Source organism: Patiria miniata, unplaced genomic scaffold (genome assembly GCF_015706575.1).
Source record: "Patiria miniata isolate m_02_andy unplaced genomic scaffold, ASM1570657v1 HiC_scaffold_12, whole genome shotgun sequence".
NCBI classification, from domain to species: Eukaryota; Metazoa; Echinodermata; class Asteroidea; order Valvatida; family Asterinidae; genus Patiria; species Patiria miniata.
Window position 1 is genome coordinate 3,336,165 of NW_024037050.1, and position 26,509 is coordinate 3,362,673.

Genomic DNA, 26,509 nt, shown 5'->3' on the forward strand with positions numbered 1-26,509 from the left:
CATTTGTTTCTGCTGTCATTTTCAGAAATGGACAGATTCGGCGTTTACTATTTTATAGCAAATAATTTTATTATGCAATTGTGGCATAGCAACTGAAAATGAGAATCAGGGTGAAAAATGGGTCGATAGGTCAAATTCGGATTCTTCGGGTAATCGATAAAGCATGGATATGTCTTTCATATGGTGTTCATTTTGTCGCAAGGGGCTATGTCGGTCTGACATAATTAACAGTATACTGAAAGAGGGAAGGAGGTGTTTCGTTATTTTCTTCGGCAAAAGGACTTTAGTGTGTAATACTAATGTAACAAAATATGTTCGAAGCGGGCAAATGTACCACTGAAGCGGGGGGGGGGGTAAAGCAAAGTTTATTACTGGCAAAAGGACGTTATGATTTAACATGCACATTTAAGGCAGGGTGAGTTCCCGGTAAAATGTCGTTAGCATAAAAATGTAATAACTTCAAAATTAAGTAATATTTTGATATAAAAATGCACAAGATTATTCCAATTATTAACACATTTCTTGATTCAAAATTTCAGCCTTATGTGATTTTTACTTATAACTGGGAGCACAAAACCTTTAAACGTGATTATATCCAAACAAGATTTTTGCGTGTCTGGGTTACTAACGTCCTTTTCCTTGGCACATGATAATAATATTCTACATGATGTCCAAACATTTGGTGTTTTTTTGTGTGTGTAGGAGGTCACAGTTTGCTACCAGAGCAGTTGTGTTGAGTACTGAGATTCTGAAGGCAAGAGGCATGTATGCTGAGGCTGCCATGGAATTCATTCGAATGACGGGAGAGGTAAACATTCTTACAATTTGGGGTCTAGAAGTACTTCCCCTAATCCTTGCACATTCCCTCAATTCTTTCCCTGCAAAATTACTGTTTTGTATGACGGAATAGAGCTCAAAAGTAAAATTTCATGCAGCTGAGCTTTCAGAACCCTTGAGCAACCCTTCTTTGAGCATTTTACACTCGGTAGCCCTTTCTCTTGCTATAACTTTTGGCAAAATGATTTCTAACAGTAACTACCCTGAGAAACATTCATGTCGGAATGTTATCTTGGTATTCTACACGAAAAAAAATTGATGAAAAATCACATGGAGATGGGTAAAAGTGGATTTCATTTGCGACCTTTCACATCCGGCATTTTCATTCCCACGTCTCCTTGTTTGTTCACATGTGTTTTCATATTGCCTAAGAATGTGAATGTATAATGACGCGAAGGTTTATCTGCCTACAGCCGATGGGTTCTAAATTACTCGGGCTGGCTTGAGTGCAGTCCTTATCAGCATTCACTTTAGATTTGTTCCTAACCTGCTAACAAGTCGTTTAAGTTTATTAACAAAATTGCAAACCCTAAAAGACATCTTGGGGTGTAATATAATTTTTTAAGTTTTCACCAAAAGACTGCCACAAGAATATTTCTCAAATTTTCATCCGATGTACAAGTACACCAAGTTGCACTAGTCCACATGTATTTTAGATTTTCAGAAGTGAGAGGTCAATTTTTGGTGCAATGTTTCTCTTTCACGTCGGGCAATTTATCAGTTTCCGTAAATTGATATGCTAGTTACAGTTTTACAAAGGCCTTTTTCGGAGGTACCAAAAATAATTGCAAATTTTTGAATATTTGCACGTTAAATTTCCTATTCAAGGGTTCTTGAAGCGCGTCACGAGGGGTGAACTTTCAGGCTATGTTGCCAAAAATCTTTACCACTGACAACTGACTGCTTAGTTTTTGCTCAATAAATACAGATTCCACTGTTGAATGTCATCAAATAGTAACTGTTATTTATAACTATTTTTTGAATTTTTCCCTAACTTATTATTTGCACTAGGACTCGGACATACGCAGTGCCATCTTCTTAGAGCAGGCCGCTCACTGCTTTATCAACATGCGTCGGCCAATGGTCCGCAAGTATGCCTTCCACATGATCCTAGCAGGCCATCGATTCAGCAAGGCTGGACAGGTAATTTTCAAGACCAGACTTTTTCATTATGGCCATTTTTGGCGAGCTGCGAAGCAGATGCGAGCCTATGTAATACCAATTTCCGTCCGTCTGTCCGTTCTGACCAGGACCACTTGTGGGGTACCCGTCCTTTGTTCGAGGTACCCCGCAAGTGAAATCTTTAGAAATAGGGTACCCCGCAACTGAAATCTTTAGAAATAGGGACAATGGGACAACAATGGAGGTACCCCGGAAGTCCATCTGGGAGGTACGTCCGGGCGTCCGTCCGTCCGTCCGTCCGGCCGTCCGCGTTCAGATAAAAATGTTGAAGTTTTTGGTTCTAGTTAACTTGGGGAAAAAAATTAAATGCAGTTGTCAGGTATCATCTCTAGGCCTATAACTTCAGTTAGGTTCATATCATTGCAGTAAATTTTATGATTTTATTGAGGAACTTTAATTCAAGGAAATGTTAAAGTTTTTAATTGTTACATGTACACATATACTGGTATAACATACCGGTATAACATGTACATGTACACTATGCATTTTGGGGATGTGCATGAGCTTCTGGTTTGATCTTTTAGTTTATGGGGTTGGAGTAGGGATGGGGTAGGGGAGGGTGGGGTGGGGTGGGGGATAGGGTTGGAGTTAGGGTTTGAGTGAGTAGGATGAGTAGGGGAGCTAGGATGGGCGGGGCGGGGCGGGTTGGGGTGGGGTGGGGTGGGGAGAGGAGAGGGGTTGGAATACTGGGTTTGGGTGGGGTGGGGATTTGTAGGGGTGGGGTGGGAACAGGTAGGGAGAGACAGGTAGGGGGAGACAGGTAGGGAGAGGATGGGCATGGATGAAGGGGTTGGGTTAGGAGGGGGTTGGGCAGGGGGCGGGATATAGGATCGGAGTAGGGGTTGGGTTGGGGATGTGTAGGGATGGGTTGTAGGGGTTGGATAAAGGGAGGGGGCAGTATATAGGGATCAGAGTAGGGGTTGCATGGGGTCAGGTGGGGATGTATGGGTGGGGGAATGGGGTGGGCGGGATATTGGAATCGAGTAAGGGTTAGGGTGGGGATGTGTAGAAGTGGGTAAGGACAGATAGGGGAAGATAGGGTAGGTGGGTGTAGGGGGTTGGGGTTGGGGAGGGTACGGGTAAGGGGAGGGGGAAGGAGATAGGGATTGGAGTTTGGGTGGGGTTTGGATGTGTAGGTGATAGGGTGGGGATGATTAGGGGAGGATGGAATGGGTGTGGGTAGGGGGTTGGGTGGGGGAGGGGGGGGGTGGGGATGGGGTAAGGTTTTGGGATGGGGTAAGGTTTGGGGGAGGTGGTGATGGTGCTGTGTCTACATGTACATACCCATTCTTGTTCTGCATTTGTGGCGACTACACAAGAGTTTTCCCATGGTAATACAAGTATGGGGAGCAGAAAACACTGTTGGGGCTGCAAAAATCCACAACTGGGTCCTAATTACTCTAACAATGGAAAACTCCCCCATAATACAGTGACGGCTAACCTATATTCACATGTAATTATTAGGTTATCTGTTGACTTTTTATGTTGACATTTAAAAACTGACCCCTACACCTAGGCACATCAACAAGAATCCTGATCCCCTTCCATCATGCCCATCCCCAACCCTACCTTCAGCCTCCCTTCCTGCCCTGGACAGCGAGCCATGGCGGCTTCGCCGTTCTAGTTCTCTCTGTTTTTTTTTTTGTTTTTTCCATTTGTTGGTCTGTGATGACAGTTTCTTTTGTGTATTTGTAGATTATGCTGTTGTGATTTTAATGATTATCATTTAAGACTGATTCATACTTTGAAGGTGAATTGAAGGTAAATGCAAATTTATGATTTCGTGGCAAACTTCCGCGCTTCTAGTTCGCATTGAACACACTTCTATGTTGGCAATTTTGGGTTTGGTTTGTGACGTCTAACAGAAAAAAAAATTGTTTTTGTTAAAGTAAAACGTACAAAAATTGTAAATTTGTCAGGAGAAAAACACCAAAAATGCTGAAGAGCACGGGTAGACCAACTTTAGCGCAGGTTGATTGAAATATTTTCTGTGTTTCAGAACTGACTCAAATTTATTCTAGCTTTATCTATTATTATTGTTATGCATTGTTTCTGGTAATGAAACCAAAGATTCCTCAAAAGTACCCTAGGCACTGCAGCTCGCAAGCCTGAAGAAACCTGTAGCGAGAAGACAGTGAGAAAAAAAGTACAGTTTTAGAGGTGGGAGGAAAAACCCCAGGGAATCTGCAGGGACTGAAAACCTATCCAAATATCGGCCATGGGGGGATTGGAAGCCAGGTCACAGCGGTGGAAGGCGAGGAAAGAACCGCTACGCCAACCTGACTCCCTGACAGATCTGTCTGAACAGCCTTGCAACGTTGAGTTCATAGCAAGCATCTGTAAATTGTATCTTGCAAATCATGATTCAATCACCAGAGCGTTAACCCTAACCCCCTAGGCCCTTGTTGCTTACAACCATCCTCAATCTTCCAAAATCCTCCAAAATTTTGCAATTCCGCCTAAATTTTTCAAAATTGTCAGACAGTCCTGCCTCAAAATGCATTCATCCTCAATCCTCCAAAATCCTCCTCATCCCAAAATTTTGCACTCGTGTTTAAATGAAGGATAACCAATGCCAAATCCTTCAAAATCATCAGACAGTCCTGCCTCAAAATGCATTCATCCTCAATCCTCCAAAATCCTCTTGTGCTTCAATCACCATTCATCCTCAATCCTCCAGAATCCTCATTTGATTCAATCACTATTCATCCTCAATCCTCTAGATTCCTCCAAAACCGCCAGGAGGATTTTGGAGGAGTGAGGTGGGTTAGGGTTAACGTTGTTTCAGACACTTTTACGTGCAGTGTGTGATCTAATTGAATATGGATGCTTTGATAAAATCTGGTTGCAATTTCTGTGTCTTCTCTGACCGCAGAGGAAGCATGCTTTGAGAGCCTACTGGCAAGCGTTGCAGGTGTACAAAGGCAAAGGATGGACTCTAGCAGAGGTATGTCAGCAAACGGACAGGAACATCATGATTTATCACATTCAAATCTATTTATCATCATTTGAAAATTAACACACACTGAGGTTGACAATCAATGTGTCTGTCATCCATTTTTAGCGTAGTGCGCACTGCATGACGCGTTAAACGTAGTTGTGTGAAAATTCAACGCTTAGCGATTGAAACAGATGACGCATCCAATACCCATTTCATAAGTTTTTTTTATGTGCAACTTAAACAGGCATGCAACTTTTCCTCGGATCTGCTGATTTCCTCGTTTTTTACTCTTCTCATGAATGCCATTACATAATGAAACACACTGTACAAAGTCTTGTGTGGTTTGGAATTTCCTCGTCTTTTTTTCTAAATTCCCAGTTGCATGCCTGCTGAAATGATGAAGTGGTGGGATAAAAAGATAAATATTAACCCTCCCTTTGTTTGATCAGTCACAGACAGTCAAAAATTCAATGCAGTTCCCCTGCCATGCCTATAACACAGGCTAGGCACCAATTCAGATCAGATTTAGTGTAGGCACTGTGACAGTCAAATTCCATCAACAGACAAAGGCTGGCAACTGGTAGGCACAGCCGGCTAATCAATCTACTATAGACACAGCATATCTGTCAGGTTTCATAACAATCCCAGCCAGTCAATCCTGCAGGGAGCACTCAACTGTTAAAAACAGTCACTTGATTTATTTTGACTTGTTGAAATTGCCAGCTGGAATGGGAGGGTTAATTTGAGTCTTATTGAAACAAACTCGAACCTGCCATGAGTTTAGTTTTTGAATTCTGTGTTAATTAAACACGGAATATTCATTCCCTGTGTACTTTATTGAGAAGTTTAATCAATCGTGTCAAGTTTTATTCTGAAGAATGTGCACTTTGCCAAATTTAATCCAACTTTGATTATTAGTTGATTTTTCTGCTCGAAAAACTGCTGCTGCTCTCTATTCGAGGGTCTACGTGCATCAAGTGTTCAAAGAAATATGTAGGCATTGATTTTTAGAATACGCATCACGGACATGCAACTAGTAAACGCACAATACAATACACACTATGAAAATGAACACATGGATTTTCGGCTTAACACCTCTGTGTTTTTTTTTCTCCAGGACCACATCAATTTCACAGTGGGTCGGCAGTCGTTTAATTTGAAGCAGTTGGAGAATTCCACCGCAGCCTTCAAGCATCTCTTGACCTACCAGAGCAGACAGCCAGCTGCACAGCAGAGCTCCTTCTTCAAGGAGTACCTCTATGTTTTCAAGGTGAGACGTTCAACGTGGTGATGTAAAATTCAAAATTCGGTTTCGCCCTTCACCGACGTATTTTTTATAAACACTGTACACTCGGTGTTGTCCCGAGCGATTATGAAAAAATATCACTAGGGTGGGACTGGAACCCATGACCGCCTGCTTACTAGTGCAGACGTCTTACCACTCACCCACCGAGCTTGCCGGGGTCAGCTGGCTGGTTCGAATCTGATATAGCAGCGGGTACCGCAACCAAACTATTCATAAGATGGAATTTGCGTCAGGGTGATTTAAACTCAATATTAAGTTTTGCCCTTCACCGATGTATTTTCGGTGAACACTGTATACTCAGTGTTGTCCCGAGTGATTGTGAGAAAAAAAATCACTCTGGTGGGAATCGAACCCACAACATCCTGCTTACTAGTGCAGACATCTTTTGTTACCACTCAACCACCGAGAATATTTTGGTTGCGGTACCCGCTGCTATATCAGATTCGAACCAGTCAGCGGACGCCGGCAAGCTTGATGGTCGATTGGTAAGACATCTGCGTTAGTAAGCAGGAGGTCGTGGGTTCAAGTCCCACCCAAATTATTTTTTTCTCACAATTGCTCGGGACAACAGTGAGCGTACAGTGTTATAAAAATACGTCAGTGAAAGGCAAAACCCGATATTGAATTCAACCTGGTGTTGATTTGATGAGTTTCGTGATAATAAAGTAATAAAGTGGGAGATATAATTTTATGTGTCTTTTGCCAGGTTTTGGTATTTGAATTGCTTTTGCGGGAAACACCATTCATACAACTTCGAAGAAGGAAAATGGGTTCTCCCAAAGTATTAGATGTTTTTTCAACATTTTGACAAGTCAGCTCCATTGTAGTGTCATCATTATTGTTCTATTTCATTTGAAATTCAGATATTTGTATTAAAAGTACAGTATAGCAACAGATAGGTGGAATTGCATTTGTACATATTCACAAAATATGTAAAACAATTCTGAAAATTCACTTTACGTAAAAGTAAGCAACAGTTGGATAAAAAAAAGTAGTTAAAAGAAAAAAAAAAATCCTGCTTCTCAACCTGAAAATTGCAAAATGCGGTATTTTGTTTATCAGTTTTAAAACAATAAGCTTTTTCGGAGTTCCAACTGCGCGCATTCGTAACCTGTGACAACGCACATTGTTTGTCTCAAATGCCCTTTGACAGTACCCACAATGCACAAACAGCCTTTTTGTAAAGTCAGTGGCGCGATGTTGTCAAAGGCCATTTGAGACAAACAATGCGCATTGTCACAGGTTACGAATGCGCAGTTGGAACTCCGAAAAGGCTTATTAAAATAACCCTTATTACCCTCTATGCACAAAATTCACTGTTCATGTTATATTTTAATCTCTAGCAACTATTGACCGTGCAAGCTGAGGAGGGCAGCCCCCAGGCCACACTGCCTCAACTGCCCTTACCTGTCATCAACAAGCCTGCTACTAGAGTACTGCTGACCAACCCCCGCAAGCCACCGCTCCCAGGTAACTTGAGATCACAGATCAATGGGCCCCGTGCGCCGACGAAAGAGGGCGCCCTGTTACCTAGCACCGACGTCCCATGGGCGGGACATTTCGCTGGTTGACGCGCACCGTTCCTTGTGTGTGACGCACGTACACCAGGGGATTTGTACTAAGTACACGCAGTGGCCGCGCTTCGCAGCAAATGAATGAAAAGTCGGGCAAGATGGCGTCGGTCGGTCACCCCCAACCGTACCTTCTTTGCTGGTGAGGGGGTACTTGTGAACGGAGCGGATAGGGCCTGAAAGTTCACCCCTCCGGACCCCTCGAATAGGAAAATTAATGTGCACAAATTCAAAACTTTGCAATTATATTTGATTTCTTACGAAAAGACCATTGAAAAAAGGCCTTTAGTTTGTAAAATTGTAATTAGCATGTCAATTTATGGAAAATCGGACTCCTTTTTCCCTTTTATTGGTTAAACCCTCTCACGTGACTTGTCACCTTCAATTAGGCATGCGCAATACTACCAATGAGTCCATATTTTATAGAAACCTAAATTCACGCTACATCTGTCCGGCGGCTGTTGCTTGACTTTTAGTAATCCTCGATGTGCAAGCGAGCCACAAAGTTGCTCTGGAAATTACATGAATAGTAGACATGTGAGAAAGCAGACATTTGTTTTTCATTGCTAGAAGCAAGGTGAGTGTGCTTCCAAAGCGTAAATAAACTAGCAGCATAGTCAGCAAGTGGCACTTAAAGAGGTTGTGGAATGCTCAAAGACATTTCCGTATTTTTTTGGGTATATGTAGCCTAAGGTGTGATGAAATAAAAACGACTATTGTTTCTGTCATGAAATGAGTACAAAGGTTACTTTTGAGAGCTATGTTTCAGGTCCTGTTTCGACCCGAACGTGCAATTTGTGTAAAAGTCGTTGTTGCGGGCAGCAAACAAAACACAGCAAATCGTGACGTAATAAACAGGACTCGTTTATGCTACTCTGCATCGGGAGTCCTGTTTATTACGTCACGATTTACTGTGTTTTGTTTGCTGCCCGCAACGACGACTTTTACACAAATTGCACGTTCGGGTCGAAACAGGCATGACAGGACTTGAAAAACAGCTCTCAAAAGTACCTTTTGTACTTATTTTATGACAGAAACAATAGTCGTTTTTATTTCATCACACCTTAGGCTACATATACCCGAAAAGTGACGGAAATGTCTTCGAGCATTCCACAACCTCTTTAAGATGGTGGCTGTGTGGCCTATATTTATGGAGGTAGTCCAGCAAATTGGCCACGTTTATGGGGCTAACACCAGGACAATTCTGTCAGCTCATGCATTGTATGGAGTAGTTCATCAGATGTCATCAACCACAAACTATCCTCTTGGGGATGAAGATTGAAAATATCTGCCATCTTCGTATTATGGCCACATTTATGTAAAGGTACGTTCCTATCTGTCATTAATTGCAGACACTCAGATGTATGCGACCTCGGTGACCTTTGACCGCATCTTTGACCCGGCCGAGCGTGAGGAATGGCAGAACCTGGAGGAGATGGCGATCATGGTAGCCACCGGTCAGTACAACCTGCCGGCCGGTTTCCGACCGAATCTGCAGCTGCTGCACGGAAAGACAGACAATAGTATTAGTCCACTGGTGGTTGTTGGAGGTGAGGAAACATCGGACGTGTAGTCATACATACATGTACACACGTACCGTGTATTGCCGCGATTCGGTGGACGCTTCCAACTTGAGCAGCAGATTAGTTCGTACACACTTTTATCGCATCCAGAATCAATTTCTTTAATAGTTTACTCTATGGTTTTTCTCAAGAGCACCCTCAATCGCTTGCAGTTGGTACAGAACGCTGCTGCAAGTCTACTTACTGGTCAAAAGAAAGCAGCTCATGTCACCCCCATACTTCACAGACTTCACTGGCTGCATGCCGGTTAAATACAAAATACAACACAAGATCCTTCTCCTCACATTCAAAGCACTTCACGGTTCTGGCCCACCCTACCAAAACCTACTACAGCCTCGTACTGTCAGACCGGGCTTGAGGTCATCTGGCAGTCTCCTTTCCATTCCCCGAGCTCGTCTTGCCAGTTATGGTGACAGAGCCTTTTCAAATGCACCTTGGCTTTGGAACCATTTGCCACATGATCTCAGAAATATGGAAAACATCACACTTCTCATACAGAAACTCAAATCATATCTCTTTATGCTGGCTTTTTCCAACAACTGATATTTTTAGTTTTTTTCTGAAATCTAGCCCGATGCGTTTGAATGTGTGCTTGGCCGGTTTTAAACAAGTACATTTAAAATCGGCTTAGGGCCTGGTCACGGATAATGTCTCTCGTCTTCGGCTATCAGGCCAAGCACACAATTATTACCTTAACTGGAAAATTTATTGCAACGTGACGCAACTTTTTATGCCCCGCGGCGAAGCCGAAGGGGCATACTGTTTCCGCCTTGTCCTTCCGTGGGTGGGTGGGTGGGTGGGTGGGTGGGTGGGTGTGTGGGTGGGTGGGTGTGTGTGTCCGGATAAATCGTGTCAGCGCGATAACTTGAGAAATACTTAACATATGAACTTCAAATTTGGTTTGTGGATTGTTCTTGGTAATCCTAAGAAGCCTATTGCATTTGGGGCCGAAAGGTCAAGGGTCAAGTTCACAGTGGCTAAAACAATAGAAATCTTGTCAGCGCGATAACTTGAGAAATAGTTAACATATGAACTTCAAATTTGGTTTGTGGATTGTTCTTGGTAATCCTAAGAAGCCTATTGCATTTGGGGCCAAAAGGTCAAGGGTCAAGTTCACAGTGGCTAAAACAATAGAAATCTTGTCAGCGCGATAACTTGAGAAATACTTAACATATGAACTTCAAATTTGGTTTGTGGATTGTTCTTGGTAATCCTAAGAAGCCTATTGCATTTGGGACCAAAAGGTCAAGGGTCAAGTTCACAGTGGCGTAAACAAAAGAAATTTTGTCAGCGCGATAACTTGAGAAATACTTTACATATGAACTTCAAATTTGGTTTGTGTGTTGTTCTTGGTAATCCTAAGAAGCCTATTGCATTTGGGGCCGAAATGTCAAGGGTCAAGGTCACAGTGGCTGAAACAATAGAAATTTTGTCAGCGTGATAACTTGAGATATACTTTACATATGAACTTCAAATTTGGTTTGTGGATTGTCCTTGGCAGTCCTTAGAAGCCTATTGCATTTGGGGCTGAAAGGTCAAGGGTCAAGGTCACAGTGGCTAACACAATAGAAATCTTGTATTTATTCTGACATCATAGGGATTAGGGATTAATTCATATAAAACCTACAGAAGACACTAATGCTGTCAATTAATGAACGTTCCATGTGACCAAGGTACATGTAAGTTGATGTTAAAAGAGTGGTGTTATGTCATGGGAACAGTCACGGTTGCGGGGCATTTGTGTTTGTAAACACACCTGACTTGTTTCTTCATGTATCATCTCAGTGAAGGTCATTCATTGCAAAAATGATGATAAGACATGCATCTGGGACTGAGAAACATTTCCAATTTTGTTAGGAAATACTTACAGAATGTTCTTGACTCTCCATAGACTTTGTACACAACCGCTGAAGTGGTGTCAGGTTGCAAAATGTTGTCCCCTTAATTATACATATGTAAATCATATAACTTTGTCTATGATTTGACAGAGGCAATGACCGTGGAGCTGGTCATGGAGAATCCACTCAAGGTCCCCCTGACGATATCCAACCTGACCTTGAGATGGAAGTTTACTCCCGTCAGCTACGAGCACGTCAACAAGGAGAACCCAGAACAGCAGCCGGCCGTGCTGTCCAATGAGGCTGACATATTGACCGGAAAGGTTCGGGCTAAGTGGATTATATTGTTATATTGTTCAAGTCCCCTAACATGGCGCGGCCCCTAATGTGGCGCACAGAGAATTTTTTTTTTTTTAGGTTTTGACATTTTCAAATTCCAGAGGTTTTCAGCTTCAAAATGATGCACAATTTCATAGGTACTGTGACCCTATTGTGGGAGAAAGGATTAAAGGGAATGTACAACATTTGCTTTTGCTGTAACTTTCAGAAATAAGTGGATTTGGAGGAATAGTATGTTATAGCATATATTGTTACACTGACTTGTTTCACGTTTTGGGTTCATAGATGCTGGAAAAACCAAGAAAACCCATCATGCTCTTGAAGTCTGCTTCCCTGATCCCACTTAAGATGAAACGGAGCAATTTATAGATGTTGGTGGATTATTAGGTCAGAGAATCAGTCTACCTGGCTTGTACCCCTTCACAGTCGTGTAATCAATTGCAAAACAAAATGCGGAATAATTAAATATGAAAAACTAGCAGCAGTCTTTGAAAAGAAGCGAGTTTTCTCCAACGCTGGTCGGCCGACCAGCATTGGAAATAAATACACGAATACCGCTTTACTTAAAAATGTCAGCACACCGGGAGCCATGATTTTACAGGATGCTTTAGACTGTCATTCGCTAACAGTCCAGTAAAGAATTTCGTGATAATTTGATCATTTTGTTTTTTGATGTTTGCAAATGTTGTATCTTCCCTTTAAGTAATAAAACTCTAACAACCCAATTATGAGATAAACACGCATATTGAAATGCTTTTTGTATAAATTGCTGTACACATTTTTTCACTAAAATGACCAAAAGAAACACACCTCTGCTTATCGGGTCATGTTGATACTCATACTTTGGGAGGTTGTAGATTTAAAACTGATGCAGAAAATTTCAGAACCTCAAAATGGTCAGTTCCCCCCCAAAATGACTTCACGTGTCCTTTGCGCAAACAAAACATTTGCAACTTTGTCTGGGTTGCGTTGGAGCAGGTCTCATATGAGGTTGTGATGCTTGCAGTTTTGAAGATTTCATCAATTTTAAATTTTTTTGAGCCATGTCCACATTCTCATGGAATTGTCCATGGACAACAAAAACATTGTGCTCCAATGTTAAATTTTTCAAGACTTGACTGAAAACACTGTTAGTATTGTAACATTTGTTGCGGGAGTTAGGTTACGATACATGTACACATACGTTGGTCAGTGTTAATCAAAAAGCTGACCCAACCAGCCTTGGGCAGAGGATTTTAACTTTGGATCAACAGTACACTCGGCCTTCGACTTCATGGGCAATGCGCGTTCCTTCATTAATGCGCGTAATTCGAATGCTGCAACAAACCTATGTGTCTTGTGTTGTAAAAGGAACTACAGAGGTACGCACATTGAATACATATCCTTGTTCTATAACGCGACGTCAAATCCTCATCTTTAAAAGGATGGATTCTACAAAAAAAGCCCTTCAAATTGAAAGCACTGCGTCGGGCGTTAAACGCATGGACTGTTGTCCTAATTTAAATCTCCCAAATAGTGGGATATTTACATTACACAATTCCAGGGGTTAAGATCGCGCAAGGCATGATGAGGACCAACATGGCGCAGCGAGATAGTACCCATGGGAAACAAGTTGCAGTACACTATCTTCCTCCTAAATTTGCCGTACTCTTAGTTCTTTTCCTTTTTGTTTCAGCAGCGTAATGAGCTTGAGGACGTTGTCAGCACTGAGGTCATTCCAGAGGTTGTGTTAGCCGGCAACGAGTACAAACCGGTAAGTGCCAACTTGTCTCAAATCCATCTCTTCCATCTGTGCACTTAGCCTAAGTTTAATTTTAAACCTTTTGAGGTGTCACACTGGTTTTCACAATCCACAGTCAACAAAGTCTGTTCAGAAGTGTTTTTCTTCAAGCCAGTAAACAATATCAGCAACCAACATCTTGTAAATCTTGTTGATTTGAGTTGTGAAAAAAAAGTTGCAGTTCATTTTGGATTCTGGTGGGTTCGTCGGTCTTCCCAAATTGCTGATCTGCTGTGGGGTGACCATATAGCAGTTGCATTTCCTTCGCCACAACAAGAAATATGAATTAAGATTGGATCATGAGTATGTATACAGCTGAGCCAAATGATCTCAATCCCTCCCCCACCCTGTCTTAGGTCCACTTGTCCATCACCCCACACCAGACTGGGGAGTTCCACATCCTAGGCATCGCCTACAGTCTCTCCGGCCAGCAGACCCCGAACGCCAAGGATGAAATCACGGCCAACAACGACTTCGGCAACCGGGAGAACCCGGACAGTCCCCAGAAGGGCGGCAAGAAGTCCTCCCCCCACGGGACTGGGATCATCTTGGTCCAGGGTGGGCAGGAGTTGGACATCCAGGGTCCCCGGCTGAATTCCACCAAGGTGGAGAAGTGCAGCGTTATGTATGGACCGGACCGACGGTTGGACCCGGTCATCGTGCCACCCATGCCGCTGCTTGAGGTACTTACATTAAAACCCTCCTACTGGGGAAATTCCCAAATTCATTGCAGTACATGTATGTATGTAAAAAACCTTGAAAACCCCACTGGTGAAGGTTTATAAAGTGTTAAAGGTAGAGTAGATCATTTGCAGCTATCCAAAAAGTAACTGACAAATTTTTGATAAAAAGCGTACTTGCTTTAAAGATAAGAATAGGAGTAAACTCCCTGTGAAATTATTCTTTCTGGCATGCTGGCACTTTGAAGAAAACAATCAAACAAGGCCATTTCCAAAGATGCGTCGATTGACGCATTTTTGGAAATTTCTGTTTGTAGTTGGTTTGTAATTCGTCGAATCCGTGAATGGGTGCGGGCAAGCTTTAACACGACGCACGCGCAGTTGCTATTTCTTGTCGATTAAGTGCATGACGTCGCGTAGCTGCAATCAGTGAAATGAGAACATGTGTAAGATGTTGTTTTGGGGCGCAAGTAAAAACATGAGCACAGACACAGGTAGTTTGGCTTCAGGATCTTTGATCCGATGGATCTTGATACACTGAACAGGATTTTTAAAAATTATCCATAAATAATTACATTTTCTCCTTTTTTTGTCCCTCATCAGGCTGTATTTACTTCCTTCCCTTCAACACTTCTGTGCGGTGAGGTCTGCCTGTCAGTTGTGGAATTGACCAACCAGGGATTCAGTCCCCTCCAGAAACTCCTCGTGGCATCCAACCACCCCGAACTCTTCTCTTTTGGAACCTCCCAAACCCCGGCCAACCAATCAAAAACCAGCGTTTACAGGACTGTTCCATGTGATGGAAACACAGGGGGGAATGGTGGAGAATGTGTGGTAGACAAGTGTCGTGTTTCCCATGTGACTGAGGTACCCCTCCCAGGGGGCTCCTTACCCCCAGGGGGCAGTGTGTCGTTACCCTTGTACATAAGAGGACCAGACAGGAGCGGAATACACGAAATCAACATGCTGTTTTATTACGAATCGGCCGAGGAAAATCCTAAAATGAGGTGTGTATATTTAAAGCATACAGGTGTATAATTAGACTATCATGTTTTTGTGGTGGAGGATTTTGCAGGATTGAGGCTATGTGGCAAAAATGTGTGGCTCATTTTGGAGTATGTTGTGCATGGGGTTGGGTTCACCAGGCCAAACCGACCAGAAACATTAGAGATATAAACCGAATCCGAACTGAACCCAATATGAATTCCTGAAATCTGACCCAACCCGTCAAAAATTCCCAACCGACCCAAACCGACCCGAACCGACCCGAAGTATGTTTCGGGTCGGGTCGGTTTTGGGTCAGGTTTGCACAACATTACACTGTGTCAAGGTCTTGGGCCGGTCCATGTGCTGTTTATGCTCTGCCGTGCATAAATTTAGGCCTAGATTATACTTGAAATCCTCTGCACTGCTCCAGGATGTTACTAGCTCTGCCTCTACATATTGACAGTGATTGCTGGAGGATTTTGTAGGATTAAGGCAGTGATCACCCCTCCAAGGATCACATTCAAGAAATAATGGACAATTTTGGAGGATTGATACTGTATGCAATGTTAACATGCAGCCAGTTGGAGGACTTTGCAGGATTGAGGTTGCAAACAGAAATGCCTAGGGAATTAGGGTTAATAAAGCTGTTTTGACTCGGTACTCAGCAAGAGTGGGAATATGGGTGTCTAGTCACATACTGGTAATCTGTAACAGATATTCAAAAAATGTACAAACATTTCTAAAGGACACAGTTTTGAACTTGAGTTTGAGTCATTTTCATATATCTGGATTCTACAGAACAAGAGCTTTCCAATGTTAAAGTACTGAGCTCAGTAACGGAAATATAGACCACCAACTTTCATACTTGAAGTTGTAAAACTGATTCTTGAAAAAATGGCATGTACAAATCCTGCAGTTGTGTTACTGTACATTTGGTACATTTTATGTACTTGTACTTATAAATGTTGACTTTTCCTTCAGACATCGGACCTTGCATCACACCGCCACCATTCACTCCAGCAACTCAATATCCCTGACATCATCGGTACTCCGGGCCCACACTGGGGAGAGTCGGGACACTAAAGCCAAAGATACTAGCTTGATCATCAGTCTAGACATTGACAATATGAATCAGGTAGGACAGAAATCTGTTAGGAGGTGGCTGCCACTGAACACACAATCGTAATACACTGTATGCATCAGGTATTCAGAAATTAACGGTCACTTGCTACCACAGCCATAGGTACTAGCTTGATCATCAGTTTGGATATTTGTGAGGCGTTCTGCAAAAATGAAATGGAACTGGGGAAAAAAAATTGGAGAAAAATGAAAAATAAAAAAAAATTGTAATGCTTATATAGCGCTTTCCACCGTATCAACAATGTCAAAGGGCTTTACAATTATTCCCTGTTCATCAGGCCATGAGATCACGCGGCAGCCGATATCAGCGCACATTCGCTCCTCTACCCTTACAGGTCCCCATTCATACTCCTGGGTGGAGAGAAGCCATTGTAGTTAAGTGTCTTGCCCAAGGGCACAAACACCAGTACATGTAATTGGTTAAAGAGGTTGTGGAATGCTCGAAAACATTTCCGTCATTTTTCGGGTATATGTAGCCTAAGGTGTGATGAAATAAAAACGACTATTGTTTCTGTTATGAAATGATTACAAAAGGTACTTTTGAGAGCTGTTTTTCAGGTCCAGTTTCGACCCAAACGTGCAATCGTGTAAAAGTCGTCGTTGCGGGCAGCAAACAAAACACAGTAAATCGTGACTGATAAACAGGACTCCCGATGCACAGTAGCATACACGAGTCCTGTTTATTACGTCACGATTTACTGTGTTTTGTTTGCTGCCCGCAACGACGACTTTTACACAATTGCACGTTCGGGTCGAAACTGGACCTGAAAAACAGCTCTCAAAAGTACCCTTTGTACTCATTTCATGACAGAAACAATAGTCGTTTTTATTTCATCACACCTTAGGCTACATATACCCGAAAAAGGACAGAAATGTCTTCGAGCATTCCACAACCTCTTTAAGTTCTGCTGTGTACATATAAGTCTGGTGCAGATAGCAAGTAGAGCTTTTGTAAACAGTACAAGTGCCTTGTGAAATGTGTCATCTCCAAACACAATTTTGAAAGTTATTTTTTTTTGCACTAGGTACATGATTCTCACATCATTGAGTTCAGCATAGGCCAGGTATCATGTGTGAGTGAAGCATGGGCGCTTGACTACCTGGGAACGGACACACTCGCAAAAGGTAAGTCTGAGGCCGCGTCTATGTGTGTCTGCGTCTAGTGACAAAACCTAAAAGTGTGGTCTGGATATATCAGCATCAAAAGAAAACTTTCTTCATCATTTGTTCTTCGTTTCGACTCCATATAAGAACTGCAGTTGTTATATCGTGTCCTAGATTCTGTAATTTCATTGGTCTAGAACGGCCACATGTCCAGTCCATAAAAATAAATTTATTTTATATACACTGCGTTGCATGTAAAATAATTCATATACACTGTGTTGCATATAAATTACCTCATATGCACTGTGTTGCATATAAATACCTTATTTACACTGTCTTGCATACAATTTGCCTCCTATACATTGTGTTTCTTATAAATTACCTCATTTATACTGCGTTGCATATAAATTACCTCATATACACTGCGTTGCATATAATTTACCTCATATACACTGCATTCCATATAAATTACCTCATATACACTGCATTGCATATAATTTACTTCATATACACTGCAATGCATGTAAATTACCTAATATACACTGCATTGCATATGAATTACCTCATATACACTGCATTGCATATAAATTACCTCATATACACTGCGTTGCATATAATTTACCTCATATACACTGCGTTGCATATAATTTACCTCATATACACTGCAATGCATGTAAATTACCTCATATACACTGCATTGCATATGAATTACCTCATATACACTGCATTGCATATAAATTACCTCATATACACTGCGTTGCATATAAATTATCTCATATGCGCTGTGTTGCATATAATTTACCTTATATACACTGTCTTGCATATAATTTGCCTCCTATGCATTGTGTTTCGTATAAATTACCTCATATACACTGCGTTGCATATAATTACCTCATATACACTGCATTGCATATAATTTACCTCATATACACTGCATTGCATATAAATTACCTCATATACACTGCATTGCATATGAATTACCTCATATACACTGCATTGCATATAAATTACCTCATAAACACTGCATTGCATATAAATTACCTCAATAAAATTACCTCGATAAACTTACCTCAGTGTTGCGCATGCGTATGTAGGGCCTGCCTGCGCGTCTTGCGACTGAGAACTGCGATCACTCAGTCTCGTGTCCGGCAGGAAAGCCTACAGTTATCAAAGGTTACACCGTAGTGATTTAATTTATTTCTCACGTAGTAATTTACAACCGTGTATCTTTTTGACTTCTTGGTGCAACATAGCAAAACAATTGGTGACGGCTGTTGTTAACCCCCTCGGGGTGCATAGCAAATTGACTACTTTTCTTTGAAATAGAGAGCTCAACGGAATTGAATGCTGAACATACTCAATTTTTGACAAGAGCGCACTACATTTTGAGCTGTTGTTTGTGTTGTTTCTCTTTAGAACCCAAGATAAGTGGAGGGGAGTCCCAGAGGATGTCCTTCAAAGCAACAAAGTGCAGACACGGTCCACCAGGTATAATATTCATTTCACATTCAGTTTGAAAAGTGGATGTTACGTCCTGATGACCTTTACCATTGAAAAGATATCAGTTTGTTGGCAGAAATTTAAAGGCCAAGTCTTGCACCAAGAATCGTTCCTAGCTTTCCATAGTTTCTTGGGTTAGGTTCTTACTGATTCGTGCAACAGTCTGCCTGTTGGTCACGCAGAATTACATAGGAAGTGTTCAGGGTTATTAAGAATGTGAAGCATATATATAATATGAGTGGCCATGCATACTCCATCACATGTCAATGTGGTCTCAGCCAAGTGACAGGCTTTTCAATTGAACGGTAACAATGTCACGACGAACTGTTACAGAATCATCATTTTTTTCCCCCTCTACTTGTGAATCAGTTTATGAATTGACTTGTGATTTTACTTGTGATTGGATTTGTGATCAGCCTGTGATTGGCTTGTGTTGTGACTCTTGATTGACCTGTGATTGGCCTGTAATTGGCTTGTGATTTGATTTGTGATTGGCTTGTGGTTGGATTGTGATTGGCCTGTGATTGGCTTTTGATTTGACTTGTGATTGGCCTGTGATTGGCCTGTGATTGGCTTGTAATTGGATTTGTGATTGACTTGTGATTGGCCTGTGATTGGCCTGTATTTGGCTTTTGATTTGACTTGTGTTTGACTTGTGACTTGACTTGTGATTGACTTGTGATTGGCGTGTGATTGACCTGTAATTGGCTTGTAATTTGATTTGTGATTGACTTGTGATTGGCCTGTGATTGGCCTGTATTTGGCTTTTGATTTGACTTGTGTTTGACTTGTGACTTGACTTGTGATGTGCTTGTAATTGGCCTGTTATTGGCTTGTGATTTGATTCGTGATTGGGTTGTGATGGACTTGAATACAACTCTGCAGAAAGGTCGGCCAAAGAGAATCCTTTGAACACAACCTGATATTAAGTTCTGAATTCATTCCTTGTGTCTATCTTTCATTCCACAGACAATCCCACAAGGGAACAATTGTTCTTCACAAGCGTTACATTTGGAAAACAAATGGTAAGTTCAAAAACAGTTCAAATATTATGTGTATGAAAAAGCACGCTTTTCACCAATGATTACAATTGCTGCACCCTTGTTCTTCAACAAATTAGATTTATTTTTTCTCTTAACAAATTTTCATTTTGTTTTATAGTGACCAACAAAATCCCATTATTTTCTCCAAATTTTTGGAATCTGCGCCCTCCTGAGATGATTTTTTTCGGGGGCACTATTTGTGCTTCAGACGTACCAAAATAATTGGAAATTTGTGAAGAAAATTAATCCATTACTTAACATTGGCCGATGTCTTCATTCAATACTTCATTCTAAGTTGAATTAATAATAATTATTAATTCTTATATACCGCATTACATAATATAAATCTCAGTGCGCTTTACAAAATTAATCGTAAAAAAAAAAATTATTATAATAAATTTAAAAAGCTCAATACAAAATGTTATGAGAATACATTAAAATGTTTACTTTGAATGTCATTAGAATTACCTTTGTATTTCTAGATGGAAAACTTTAGTTTACGGAATGAAACTCAAAAACCGATTAAAATAGACGTAAATTATATGAAAGTATTTTGAATGTCATCTTTATGTTAATTAATCAGGTGGATAGCACGGCCTCTCCCTGCTCCGACTTCTACTTCCGATCCACCTTTGACCCCAGCAAGCAGAGCCTGGTTGTAGCGCCCTCTAGCTTGTCTGCTACCCCCAGTACCATGAGTCCTACAGATGAGACGGGCGTTGCCATAGTAACCGACATGAAGACGGCTCTGGAGGACAGCATCAAGGCTGGGCTGACGCTCATTGTGCTGTGGAAGGTAATTTGCATACTCATGTATCAAAAGTCGAAATTACTCCTTCAGCCTATTTCACGAAACTTTAGGCAAAGGCGTAACTCCATTTGCGCAACAATGTATTGCGCAATTTGGGCAGTGCAACATTTAATGCGCCACATTTCAGTTATGACACACTTCACGAAAGTTTCATAGCGCAGAAGTCTGCGACTTACGCAACATATTATGTTGTAACTTCCGCAATCATTTTAGGTGGCCTTAGTTGTGGCTTAGTGACTGAAAATAAACTATTTTACTAGCAAATCATGATCGTCGTGGAGCCTGTTGTTGCACAACTTATCAAGGTTGATACAAGACACTCACAGATTCGTGTTTGAGATACATAAAATGCTATTTTTACTTGTGACAGAGTTTTAGAGTTGCCACGTGATTCTGAAGAAAGTCGGACAAAACTATTTTCAAAATGGCGGGCGTAGGTGACTCAACGACTGTTTCGTGACCAAACAAAATCATACACAAATAGCCATCGAAAAATACTGTTATTATCCTCGTCCAAGATACTTAACTTATTTAAGACGTTGTGCATCTACGCCAAGTTTCGTGAAATCTATGGCAAGTTTATTGTGCAGCTGCGCAACAAATATGTAACGCAAGTCCTACACATGGCATAAGTTGCACACTGTTTCGTGAAATCGGCTGCTGGTTTGAATTAAAGTTAATTAAAAGTTTGATGTTTGAAACAGTTGGAAGTGACTATTTTTGAAAGATCAAACGTTGCAGTCATTTGGAATGACCTCAAGAGTAGTAATAATTAAACATTGGTGTGTCTTTGCGTATTGATTCAATATGTTGGACACAGTTGTAACAGTTTCCAGTACTTAACCATTCAAAAAGAAAAAAAAATCTGTCAATATCAGTGCTAGCATTTATGAAACCTTTCTAAAATACTCGGTTCTGAAGAATTCCATTTTTTTTTCTTCAATTTTGAAGAAAATTTTGTTTTTAAACCATAATTTCCTGGACAAAAACCTACATTAACATAAATATTTGAGTTTCTTTTGAAGTTTAACTCACTTTATTTGCAGGCGTTTGTTGTCGATGAAGACGGGTTTCATCACACACTGGTTGGGCAGCATCATGTCACCATGGAAACCATAGGGTCAGAGGTGACCACCGTGCAGACTGTTAGGGTAAGGTCACATCGGTAATGACATTTAGAACACCTCACCCACAGATTCTGTATCTTGATTGGCAGAGAGCAGGTCACATAGCATTCGGTATGTTTGCTATCTTGCTGAGCACGACAAAAAGTACTATACCTGCAGCAACCAAACTATAATACCCATAGCACCCAGTATTGTTTGCAGATGCATATGGGGGTGCATGTTGCACGTATTGTTCCCAAGTGTTTGCGTTACAGAGCTGGGTTCATACAATTCGTGAAGGGGTAGTTTAAAAAAGTGCTAGTAAATTTTCAACTAATTTCGCATTGAAATAGAAGTACATTGTAATTGTATGTAGATTAAATTAATCAGTTATCACTTAAAATCAAGCAGAATCTGTGGGAGAGGTGCTACAAAAGAAATATTGACTGCTTTATCTCGTGGTGTAGTAAAGCTACTCGGCTTTGCCTCGGTTAAAATAGAGTGCTCCATGGATCACCCCGGGAGGCTAGTTTTACTACACCACTCAAAGCAATCAATGTTTGTATACTATGTATTACTGCAACTTTAAGACCAAATTTGAAGTTGACATTTAAGCCTTGTCCCACAACTTGTTTTTTTTTATCCTAAGCCTTCAGCCTAAAAGAATGACGAGGCATGCAAGTATTATAAGGCCAAAAAAAAAAATATTCGGTCTCTGGTCAGACCAAAGTTCCGGAATTGACGCGGCCACGCGGCTTTTTTTTTTTTTTTTTTGGCTTTTTTTTTTTTCTTCTTCAAGCTTGGATTGTACAGACAAGGTGGGTACTATTTTGCTTTTTGGGTGTCCTCGTGTACATTGGTGTCCTCCATAATTTGCCTTGGTGCTTTCGATCATTTGCCTTGGTGACATTTCCCATTCCTTGGTGCTTTTTGGTAAAAAAAATTGAGGAGGTGCGGAAATAGAGGGCGCTGTTGGAGCTACCGCGGAACATTTTGGAAAAAAAAAAGATCGACGCGCATGATTAAAATCGACGGGCGCGCTGACCAGAGACCGACTTATTTTTTTTTTTGGCCTAATGGTCACTAAATATTTTTCGATCAGTAAAGATTGTGGGATAACAATACCAATTCCTGTGTGTGATGTTTACAGAGACCCAGGGAAATCACACAACTCAAGCTGGTCAAGGAACCCGAGAAGGAGGCCGCCAGGGAAGCCAGCCCAGAGGTCATGGGTCAGCTACTGAAATACAGCCTACAGTATTGTGAAGTCAGGGAACATGACTTCAGCAAAAGAAGGTAAGGCAACGTCCAAATTACTTTAAACCACTTTTTTCTTCATATATCATCTCAATAAAGGTCAGTCATTGCGAAAATGTTGAAAAGACATGAATCTGGGACTGAGAAACATTTCCAATTTTGTTAGGAAATACTTAGAAAATGTTCTTGACTCTCCATAGACTTTGTACACAACAGCTGAAGTGGCGTCTGGATACTACATTCTTCCTAGTTGGCTATGTCTTGCACATAGACATATGTGTAACTGCCATTTTCAGAGCTCGTTGACACATTTTAAAAAGTAATATTTGTTCTTGAACCAGTAACAGAAACGTTCGTTTTGGTATCAGAAGCCACTATTCTCAATGAAAAACGATCTCATAGTTTAGGGATAATGACTAAAAATTATCAAAGACTATCATAATTTGGGCAATTCACAATGCAGTGCGCCACCAAGAGTTTGCCACGGAGAGTTCATTTTTTCCCAGTGCATTGTGGGAGATGGTCGACAAATTCGCAGCGTGGGACATTTGAAATTGTTAGTTTTTCCAATCAGTAGTTTCGTATGCGTATGCTTCAAGTATCTGTTTGCCCTTTTCTTTTCTTTTTGTCAATATGGTGTTTTTTGTAAGGCGACAGAATGATGCCCCAATCTATAACAAATTAGCTCGAGTTGTCTACTGACACTCATTCAAATGAGCCATGTTTTGTCGACCGTAAACTTGAAAATGGACTCTCCATGGCAAACTCTCGCCCGAATTGCATGTAGGTAATTGAAGTTTTTGTCTGTACATTTTGGATAGGTAATTTTAATTGGCATTTCTCTTACATCTTTTGATATGAAATCCGTGCCGCTTACTAGTTTTCCTAGTACCTAATACCTGAAGACATAATACCACATTTTCAGTTTGTCGATGTAAATCATCCATGTGCGGTTGTATTGCAGGGTCTGCACGTTACCAGTGTCTCTCAATTTGTACAACTGCACCGGTACTGCTATAGAAGTTGCCATAGAAACCGCAGACCAGGACAATACAAGGTAAGGAGTATGACCTGGGGCCAATTTCGTAGAGCTGCTTAAGCACAAAATTTGCTTAAGCACAAAAACGTCTTGCTTATTAAAATCAGGTTACCGGCCAAAACTCCATGCGATTGTTATGTTAAGTAAACAACCGCTAAATACCAGTCACAAGCAATGTACATCGCATGGAGTTTGGCCGCTAACCTAATTTTACTAAGCAATGTTTTTTTCGTGCTTAAGCAAATTTTGTGCTTAACAAGCTCTATGAAATTGGGCCCTGCAGATTTGTACTGTACTGTTCGGTTGCCCAACATGGATGCAAAGTATTGGTGGTAAACTTTCACTGAGTTAGATGTGTACTTTGATATATTTTATTAACCCTCCTGCTATCTGAACAGTCACAGACAAAAAATGTATCCACTTTCCCTACCATACCTATTACACAGGCTAGTCAGTGTCACCGACAGTCAGATCATATTTCATGCAAGCACTGTGACTAGTCAAATTCAGTCAACAGACAAAAACAGACAAGTGGTAGGCACAGCTGGCTTATCAATCACCTACAGTCAAAGCATAGCTGTATCAAGTGACATAAACAGCCACAGCCAGCCAATCCTGCTTTATGTAGGCTGGGAGCTCTTACATGTTTGTACGTGTAACTGTTGAAAACAGTCACTGGATTGATTTCGACTTAAAGGACAACTTGGCACAGAATATATGTTTGCATAGGAGGATTAACCCTAACTCCCCAGCCTAATTTACTAGGAACCATACCCATTCTGGCAAATTCCAACACCCACATGGGAAATTGTACACACACTGCTGGGCTTAGTTTCTGGACGTTTGCCAACCCCAGTGTAAAAGACCATCAGTTTAGGGGTACTGTACCTATCCCAACAGATCTAAACAAAACCTGCTGTTGAACTTTGATGGGTTGAGTTCGGTTAGGGTTAAGTACAGAATGAGAAATACAGTGTGCCTGTGTGAATATTTACATTTCTTCCTTTATTCGTACGTCAGAAAATTCATTGATAAAGGACGTTAAGTTTGACACGTTTGTCTAGCACAGTGGGTTTGGAAGAGCGATTCACAATGGTATTTTTTTTCCATGCAGTGCAATGACTGACAAGGTATCGGGGCAGCCCGATTTCCTCTCTGCTGCTACCAAAGCCAGCTCCCTGGACTTCACCTGGGTGGGCCACGTCAGCCAGCAGCTGACCCTGCCCCCTCAGGCACCCCACCAGGCCCCGCTCCTCGCCTGCTTCAGCGCCCCGGGAGTCTACAACCTAGGCAATATCAGGATCCTGGCCAGGCCGCCGCACGAGGGTGCTGTTCAGAGGTCAGGAGGTGAGAGGTCAGGGTTCGCCCCGCAGAGGAGACTCCCACCCAGCCTGGTGACAATTGTTGGTGCTTCTATTTAACTTTTAACGGCAGAAAAATTTGCACTTTGTTTCCTTCTTAGTTTTAAAGTTTAGTTTTTAATCATCACTAATTGTTATTTTTTTGCCACGAGGAGAATCTCATTAAAAAAAAGGCTTGCCACTCAAAAGTGTCTGCAGTAATTTCTAAATGTATATTAATAAATGAATTGGAAGAAACAGACATTTCTAAGGCAATTGGTTGTTAGCAGCAACAAGGTGACCATGCTTTATACTAGGAAGAATAGGGTGGGTAAAACTATGCAAGAAAAGAAATTTGACGTTCATGCACGAAATGCTCAACATCAATAGAGTACTGATGGTATGAGGTGATTTTTAAAGGCACGTAGGAACATTTGCAATTACCCAGAAACGTAACTACCGATTTAAAGAGAAACTCCGTGCTCAAAGTGAAGATAGGACCGATACCAAATACCCTGTGAAATTATTCCACCTGAAATGGTATCATTCGGAAGGAAACAATCATTGAAGGTGGTTTAAGAAAGTGTGCCCATGTACACATTTTTTTTAACGTTCCAGTTCCAAGAACCCAAAAAGTGAGCATATGTTTTTTCTGTTTTCTCAAAGTGTGCAGTATCCACTGAGCTGAAACTTCAACAAGTTAGTTGTTATGCACCCTTCTTAAATTTTTGAGCAGTTTTGTTTTTGCTTCCAATTTAATAAAAAAAATGAATAAAATACAAACGATCCTGTATGTTCCTTTAAGGAAGCATCATTAATAGCAATGGAGAAGACACTGTTGGTAATAAGAGTTGCTTTGCATAGCAGTTAGAGAGACGGATCTACAATCTTGAGAGAAAGCTTCATACACATGGGTTGTGTCCTTGGGCAAGGCAATTTACCATAATTGGCCGTCCCTTTCTGGGCATATGGTGGGAAATTTAGAGGATTGAGGCTTAAGTGTATGCATGGTTAGCCTTGGACAAGGCATTTGGTGATGGTGTCCCATGATCCATGGTTGGGCGCGAACAACATGACAGTAGCCGTATGCTATGCACTGACATGTACCGCGCGAACAGCGACCTC

The 26,509-nt window shown here is 41.3% G+C and overlaps 1 protein-coding gene across 1 annotated transcript in view; it reads left to right on the top strand.

Annotated features, from left to right (window-relative positions):
* Nucleotides 1–26,143, top strand: part of LOC119745553 (trafficking protein particle complex subunit 8-like) — a 40,601-nt gene extending 14,458 nt beyond the window's left edge. The window contains exons 11-29 of the mRNA XM_038221951.1: nucleotides 703–808; nucleotides 1,849–1,980; nucleotides 4,895–4,966; nucleotides 6,078–6,230; nucleotides 7,610–7,736; nucleotides 9,190–9,387; nucleotides 11,409–11,581; nucleotides 13,276–13,350; nucleotides 13,734–14,060; nucleotides 14,661–15,064; nucleotides 16,026–16,179; nucleotides 17,210–17,309; nucleotides 18,705–18,776; nucleotides 19,758–19,813; nucleotides 20,415–20,627; nucleotides 21,689–21,793; nucleotides 22,899–23,044; nucleotides 23,970–24,062; nucleotides 25,159–26,143. Coding sequence (XP_038077879.1) covers nucleotides 703–808; nucleotides 1,849–1,980; nucleotides 4,895–4,966; nucleotides 6,078–6,230; nucleotides 7,610–7,736; nucleotides 9,190–9,387; nucleotides 11,409–11,581; nucleotides 13,276–13,350; nucleotides 13,734–14,060; nucleotides 14,661–15,064; nucleotides 16,026–16,179; nucleotides 17,210–17,309; nucleotides 18,705–18,776; nucleotides 19,758–19,813; nucleotides 20,415–20,627; nucleotides 21,689–21,793; nucleotides 22,899–23,044; nucleotides 23,970–24,062; nucleotides 25,159–25,465 — 3,013 coding nt within the window. The 3' untranslated portion in view covers nucleotides 25,466–26,143. The remainder of the gene's footprint in view (nucleotides 1–702; nucleotides 809–1,848; nucleotides 1,981–4,894; nucleotides 4,967–6,077; nucleotides 6,231–7,609; nucleotides 7,737–9,189; nucleotides 9,388–11,408; nucleotides 11,582–13,275; nucleotides 13,351–13,733; nucleotides 14,061–14,660; nucleotides 15,065–16,025; nucleotides 16,180–17,209; nucleotides 17,310–18,704; nucleotides 18,777–19,757; nucleotides 19,814–20,414; nucleotides 20,628–21,688; nucleotides 21,794–22,898; nucleotides 23,045–23,969; nucleotides 24,063–25,158) is intronic.
* Nucleotides 26,144–26,509: the final 366 nt, after the last annotated feature.